Source organism: Marmota monax, unplaced genomic scaffold (assembly GCF_021218885.2).
Source record: "Marmota monax isolate L192 unplaced genomic scaffold, Marmota_monax_Labrador192_F-V1.1 WCK01_AAM20220418_F8-fsc00037, whole genome shotgun sequence".
Taxonomy (NCBI): Eukaryota; Metazoa; Chordata; class Mammalia; order Rodentia; family Sciuridae; genus Marmota; species Marmota monax.
In genome coordinates this window covers 10683334-10691440 of record NW_026693245.1, presented here as the reverse complement: position 1 = coordinate 10691440, position 8107 = coordinate 10683334, and the positions used below count along the sequence as shown (strand labels likewise).

Below are 8107 nucleotides of genomic sequence, written 5' to 3'. Positions count from 1 at the left end.
AAGGAGGGGTTGCTGCAACCACTTGTAAAGTGAGCTTTGTTAGGCAAATGAATTAATAAACCAAAAAAAATGTAACTTTGGAGAACTCAGACATGGATAAGAAAGATCATTTCACTTTAGAAGAACTAACAGATTATATCCTATTTATCTAACACATATAGAAACAGAAATAATGAGCTTTCTTAATTGTTGCTTTTGTGAAACACATTGCTAATGTCCTACATTTTATAATGATATATATCTCTCCAGGTTTTCCATATTTCTATATTAAACATAATATCAAAATAAACTGTTCTTGAAATAACAAGGGTGTAACAAACCATAAAATGGAAAGAAAGTAATACCATTTCACTGGTGTAGACTTTAATAACAGAGAGGTTTGATGTTATAATAACTACAGAGAAATTTGGTGTTTTAATAAGCATATATATTAGGTAGGTTAAAATATTTTAATTATGATTTAAATATGTAGTTTTCAAATTTATCATTTAATTTTGTTCTTTATACAAATTGAGTGATTGCAAATAAAATTTTTATAATTTTTATTCTAATTAATAAATCATCCCAAAAAGTTGGCATTCCACCTCTATGCAGTTAACATGCACTGAATAAACCCAGTTCTATGAACAATGTCTAGGTATGAAAAGTGCCGCAGTCTGGCTAGGCACAATTCAGGAGCCACTTGTCAAAAGAAACGAACTTTATTTTTAGAACACACAAACACCACACCACACAGCTCCTCAGGAAAAACCCTCAGAGCCCAACTGCCACCACCGGCTTCCCACAAGCCTGTCAACCTCCCCCACTCCTCCTGCTCTTGAGGCCGATTGGCTGGGTCGTGTGGGCGGAGCCAAAAAAAGTCCCCCAATGAGCAGCTCCCTGGTCTGAAAGGACGGGGAAACAGCCCAATGAGCATCACCGCAGAGGAGCCAATCAGTTGGCAGCTAGAAGTTTGCTGGGGCCACTGTGAGCCAATCATCAGCTAGCAGCTGGAAGTTTGCTGGCAGCTGGAAGTTTGCTGGGGCCCCTTTCGGCTGTGGCTCTCAACAGAAAAGTGCTTAATAAATTTGGCTATTAGAAATTCACATCAGAAAAAAATCTATAGTGGTTTAATTTATTGATTCCTCTATCACTTTTACTTGGTCTCTGATAGATTAGAAGTCTATTAAATATCTCTACATTTTGCATGGTATGTATAAGTATATGCATTTATAATTACAGCTATCATGACACCCTTAACCACTCATTATTTTCATTCATTAAAACAGCTTCCATTATGATGACAACCTGTGAACTTGGAAATCTTGTGGGGAAAATAAATATTTTAAAAGTAAAGATTGCAGAGTCAGAATTTTCATAAAAACAATAGACTAAGATGGAACAGTTAAAGTTCATGTAGATAAAATGAACCCAGAGGGCAAATCAAGGGTGGGGGGCCGGGAGTGGTCCTTCTGAAAGTGTTAGCCATGCCCACCACTAGCTCCTTTTCATCTTGCTTTTATATCCCCTATTGCATCACATAGTTATCTAGAGACCTCGCCAAGCAGATTCACAACTGTATGTGGGTTGCCTAATTACAGTGACCTGAGATTTGGCCTCTTTGGTAACCAATTTTCTCCTTATGAAGGAAGGACAATTAATGATTTCTTTAGTTGTCATTGTTGTTAAATACCTGAAGGTGACTCCACCCAGAAATGCTGGGAACTGGTGGGAGAGGATGTGGGTGGGGTTCATGTAATCCTTTAAATACCTCTGAGGGCAGTGCAGGCTTCCCTCTTTGAAGGCAGTTCTGGAGTGTCTTAGGACTATTCCTTCTTTCTCTTGCATACCACAGTCTAGTATTTACTCTATATTTAACTTGTGCTCGCCCATCTGAGAGATTCTAGCCTATACCATGATTGATGACGAGTTGTCTGCCTTGGTAGTGGATAATGGATCAGGGATGTGCAAGGCAGGCTTTGGGGGTGACGATGCCCCCCGGGCTGTGTTCCCCTCCATGGTAGGGCGTCCCCGGCACCAGGGGGTTATGGTAGGCATGGGCCAGAAGGACTGCTATGTGGGAGATGAGGCCCAGAGCAAGAGAGGCATCCTGACCCTAAAGTATCCTATTGAGCATGGAGTAGTCACCAACTGGGACGATATGGAAAAGATCTGGTACCACACCTTCTACAATGAGCTCCGCGTGGCCCCAGATGAGCATCCCATTCTTCTCACTGAGGCACCCCTCAACCCCAAGATCAACCGGGAAAAGATGACTCAGATCATGTTCGAGGCCTTCAACACACCTGCCATGTATGTGGCTATCCAAGCCGTGCTGTCCCTCTATGCCTCAGGACGGACCACAGGTATCGTGATGGATTCTGGGGATGGGGTGACTCACACTGTGCCCATCTATGAAGGTTATGCCCTTCCCCATGCCATTCTACGTCTGGATCTGGCAGGTAGAGACCTGACTGATTTCCTCATGAAGATCCTGACAGAAAGAGGCTATAACTTCACCACGACAGCCGAGCGGGAGATTGTGCGGGATGTCAAAGAGAAGCTGTGCTATGTGGCCCTGGACTTTGAGCAGGAGATGGTCAGTGCAGCTGCATCCTCTTCGCTTGAAAGAAGCTATGAGCTTCCTGATGGGCAGGTGATCACCATTGGGAATGAACGCTTTCGGTGCCCGGAAGCCATTTTCCAGCCTTCCTTTCTGGGCATTGAGTCCAGTGGGATCCATGAAACGACTTTCAACTCTATCATGAAATGTGATGTGGACATCCGTAAGGATCTCTATGCCAACACTGTGCTGTCTGGAGGCAGCACAATGTACCCAGGCATTGCTGACAGGATGCAGAAGGAAATTGTAACCCTGGCACCCAGCACCATGAAAATCAAGATCATAGCTCCCCCAGAACGGAAGTATTCTGTTTGGATTGGGGGCTCCATCCTGGCCAGCCTGTCCACATTCCAGCAGATGTGGATCAGTAAGCAAGAATATGATGAAGCTGGTCCTCCTATTGTCCACAGGAAATGCTTCTGAATGAGACTGCATGTCAAGAGATTGACATTTTCCCTTTTTCTAGGTCTTGTGATGGTACGACTCTCGCCCACTAGAATTAAGGTAAATAGTCCACTCTTCCTAGTGTGTAGTCCAGCAAACCCATCTCTCCATCCAAGTATCCTGGGCTCTGGTCTTGCTAACCACACCATGATCTCTATCAGCTGAAGGAGAATCCTGATACCATCTTCTATTTTCTTCTTATAGAGGGCTCAACAAAAGTTAAGCTTACTTAAATGAAATAAGTGACAAGGAGTAAAATCATGAGACATGTCATTTCAGAATGGATAGCTAGAATTTTCAAGCTTTAAAAATCTAGTTCTTGCTAAAATACTCAACAACAGCAGACTTTTCAAATCTGTGAAAAGCATTTATTATTTAGTAACCATGTCTTATTAGCTAGGTATTTTGGGGTTGTTTATATCTTTGTATGGATATAATGTATAATCATATAAAAATAATATACATGCCAATAATATCCATATACACACATGCACCAGGAAAATAAAATGTTACATCTTTAAAGGTATTACTATATCTGGCTTTCTGAACAGTGAATGTGAATTTCTTTACTACTTCAATAGCTCTGAATTTTAATTGTTTCCCTTTTTAAGTAAGCATAATGAAACAACCATCATTTGATTAATGTTGTACATATATCAACTAATTTCCAGCTCATGGTGGAGTTCTGCTGGTCAAACATATTTCAACATCTTACTTATTAAACCTCATCATGCTCGGAAACAGCAAACCCACAGATAATGCCTAATTTTTGACACAGAGACACAATGTCATATCAAATTAATGGTATTCCTCTACAATTTGGCAAGGATAATTTTATTTCTATTTCTTGGCATAATAATATGTCTTGAATAATTTCTATTGGTCATGATTTGGGATCTTTCTCTTATGCAAGGATTTCATTGTGGAGAAATACAGCTGTATCATCTTTGTAAGTACCAGGATAGTAATCCTAAGAGTATTCTAAAATTTTTAGAATAACTCAGTTTTATTACATCTGGTGATCAGCAATACTTCTTTATGCAAGTGCTTCTGAGATACTAACAACTTGGAAAAGACCAGTGCAATCTTCTTATAATGTCTAAAATGTTTTAATGAATCCAGTTGTGATTTAACAACCCATTAAAGTCCCAGTGAATTTATTTTAATATGATTTCTGAATATTATCTGAATATCAGGGTAATTTGTACTTTTCAGGTTTTTTCTAAAAATTTAAACTATTATTGGGTTGATTATTAATACATTATCAGATTCTTGAGAGGAAGGAATCTCTTCTATTTTCCTCTTAGTTGGGAAACCTATACTTCTGCTGTAAATCCTAAATTGAAGTCTTTAAGCATTTTTTGTTCAATATGAAATTTTTCAAATTTAATTTTTCCTTATTTCCATTATTTGTTAATATAATTCTTAAATTGCATTTGGCCAACATTAATCTTCAAAGGCACTTTATTTTATAAGTCTTGGGGTCTTCTTTTACTAAATTAAAATTGCTTCATAGTTTTATGTGTAGATTTTCTGTATTCCTCCTCAATCCTTCCCAAAGACCTGGAGACAGATCCAGAAAGGATCGCTCTTTATATGTGTGATCTAATCATCATACATTACAATATTGTATTTGGTACATTTGACCATGTAAACATTAAAAGACAAATTTTTTAAAATATTATTGAACAGATAAGATTATAAATTCCTCAAAATCTCAATTTAAAAGTTGAAGTTTAGTGGATAAACTGGTGTTCAGGTAATTAGTAGGCAGAGATAATGGCAACAATAATAGTTTGCACTCATATGCCATAACTCTTTCCATTTGCTGAGTGAGGAGTTCTCACAGTCATCCTGACCTGCACTTTGAATTACTAGAAAAAAACAAATCTCTGCATCCACAGAAAATTTATGGGACAGGTAAGATGAACTTCTAAGAGAGTAAACTATAGTACTCCACGATATTGGTGAAAATATGGACCCCATAATAAAAACAGAAGTTTAAACCTCAGGTCTTTAGATGTTCTCCCATTAATCAACATTGACTGACTGATGGATGAGTTTAATGAGGAAACAGTCCATCTTACAACCCTGTATTTTAGAATTAATATCATATACTTAATACAGTTGACATGTAATTTACCAGGAACTCACTGGCTTGGTTCATCAACCAAATTGCTTAGAGAATTTCATACAAACACAGATTCCCATGTCCTAGGCTCAGAAATTCTGATTCAGTGGATTTAGGGTGAGAACTAAGGGTTCAGATGTGTAGCCAATAAGAGGAATTACAGCCTTAAAGAACAAAACCTAGCGTGGGTACACACATCAAAGACAGGAAAAGAGTGTGGAATTTTCCTCCTAAGATGGTACAGCACTAAAACAACCTTCTCAGGTGTATTCCATACCATTTTAAGTTATTTTCATTCTCCCTAATAAGGTCTCTTGAGTAGCAAAGGCTAGCACTATATCACAATCCCTCCAAATTGCTATTTCCCAATCACAGGAAATATTTTTCTGAATGCATGCCTGATCCAAAGACAATTCCTACACACTTCTTCCCTAGCATATAAATGTACTTAACTTTCAATAGGAAAATAAAGTAGTCCTTGGGACAGGCTGAATTGTATCCTAGATACACTACTCAAAATTCTGTAATACAGAAGGGCCCAGATATGAGTATTGCATATTTCCAGATAATGAGATAATCCTTACAACGTTTATGATAAGAATCTTCCCATATATATTCACTAATTTCACAACTAAAAGTTCAATTATTTATGCCACAATACACAATAGAAGTGCTTTAAGGATGTTTAGGAACTTAAAATCCAGTAGTAGGGAAAACTGTGTGTGGTGGAAAGCAGTATAATCTAAGAGCAGCTCACAGACTACATACAACCCAAGGTAATATGGTCATTCATATAAGAACACCTTAAGACCATGGAGATCAAAGAAGGGTTCAAAGTAGGTCACATCACTAAGTTAAGTCTTAAGGTATACACGAGTCGCATTGAACACAGAAACCTAGATGGCTTATATACCAATTATGATCACTTTTTATTGAGGCTAGTAAGATTATTAATTATTACTTTAAATATTTCCATTGAACTCTACCAGAAATTGTAAGAAGTATGTAAGCTTCAAGGCTAAATTCAAGTGTTGCTTCTTACATGGAACCTTTTCTAGTCTTCCTTCCTCCACTCCCTGCCTAAGTAAAAGTGACTCCTTTTTTGTGCTCCTACTATGTTGTTTACATGCATACAGAACATCACAAACACATCACATACTTATGCCCATACTCCCATACACACCACCAAAGAGCACCTGGAGCATAGAGACAGAGATGTATTTATTCATCTTTGAATCTTTCAGGATTTTTCTAGGGCAAGCACATAGTATTAGCTCAATAAACACATTTTAATTAATAATATAGTGAATTTGGGGGTTTATGAATATTGCAGTTCTACATTGTGTATTTCTTACCACTCTTTTCTCAGCTCCTGTCTATCAGCACCTGCCTCTTCTGTTGGTATTGTCTTTCCTCTGACGTATGTTTTCTCTTTTTCTTCCTTCCTGTTTCTCTTTTCCCATTTGCTACTCCCATACTTCTCAACATATAGAACTAGACTATATAGAATATAGACTATACCCCCCAGGTATCGTCTTCTGCTTATCCATAGAATTTTTTCATTCTTCTGATTGGTCAAAGAATCAATCAATCTCATCCTTTGGAGTACATGTTATATGGCTGCTGAAAGTTTAGAAAGTAGGGGGAGAAAAGAAGGAAGGAAGGAAACCTTTCACTAAGTACAATTGTAGATTTAGGTCTTCTAATCTATTTGCATTCTTGCTAATAATTTTTTTCAAAGTTCCCAATTGCCCTAGAGTTGAAAGTTTTGAGAATCAGACTCAGTAATAACTCAGACTTTATGATATATTGAAAAAATGTATTTTTCTAGTAACTGCAGCCTCCCTTGAATTTACAAAATATTCCTTCCAAAAACAATGTTTAAAACTAAGAACTAAGCATGTGGTTTACTCAATACTGCTTCCAGATATTGATAAGTACAGCTAGAAAGTCTTTAGGGATATGGATACAGATTTACTAAAATTGATACTTTAAGATTTCCTTTCAAAATATGAAAGGAACTGTATGAATTATACCTGTCATTTTTCAAAGCTGAAAAGATAAGTAATCTTATCTAGAGTTTCCTTGAGTATCCCACCTTGTTTGTCAGCTGATTCCAAATCTGCTGTCCTAACCACCTTATAATTTAGTTTCTGTTAAATGTACTAAATAGATGTGCCAGTATGACATGATGACAGATGTTTTATCTAAACACTGAACATTGTTTTAAAATTTTAAAATCTTATTTAATTGGCTATTTGACAATACAGGAGTTAAAAGCCAACTTACTTTCTCTGGAATTAAGAATGTGGCATTTGTAAAAAAAAAAAAAAAAAGAAGAAGTGGGTCACATTAGATTGGATAGAGAGAAGTGATAGGAGGGGAGGGGAGGGAAGGGGAAGTGGGGAATGGAAGGACAGCAGAATAAAATAGACATTATTATTGCTGTGGGTATATACGTGACTGCATGACCAATGTAATTCTGCAACCTGTACACTCAGAAAAATGAGAAATTATATCCCATCTGATTCAAATGTATGATATATCAAGATCATTGTACTGTCATGTGTAACTAATTAAAACAAATTAAAAAAAGAATTGTAAAAAAAAAAGAATCTGGCATTTGTAATCACAACCAAACCATATGACAGTACGGTGAAGAAGGAAGTAGGTGCACAGACAGAGGAAGAAGGATTCGAGTTCCCGTTCATATCCCCTTCGTGACTATGTTGTGGTTAAGAATCATTTTCCTGGTTATTTTATAGGTTGAGGGTGAACAGAGAAAGCTAGACAGCAGCGTGGTATGTTAACTGTGTGTCTCCTTCCCCACCCACTCAGATAGAAATCACAGGGCATGGTCTGTCACAATCACTCTACCACTACAGCATGAAAACAGCCACAAACAATATGTAAATATATAACTGTGACTA

The 8107-nt window shown here is 37.4% G+C and overlaps 1 protein-coding gene across 1 annotated transcript; it reads left to right on the top strand.

The window, feature by feature from the left end:
- The first annotated feature begins 1788 nt into the window (after window positions 1–1788).
- Actbl2 (actin beta like 2) lies at window positions 1789–7532 on the top strand. Its single transcript, XM_058583131.1, has one exon. It carries the CDS (start codon window positions 1895–1897, stop codon window positions 3023–3025), a length of 1131 nt encoding a protein of 376 aa, XP_058439114.1. The 5' UTR covers window positions 1789–1894; the 3' UTR covers window positions 3026–7532.
- Window positions 7533–8107: the final 575 nt, after the last annotated feature.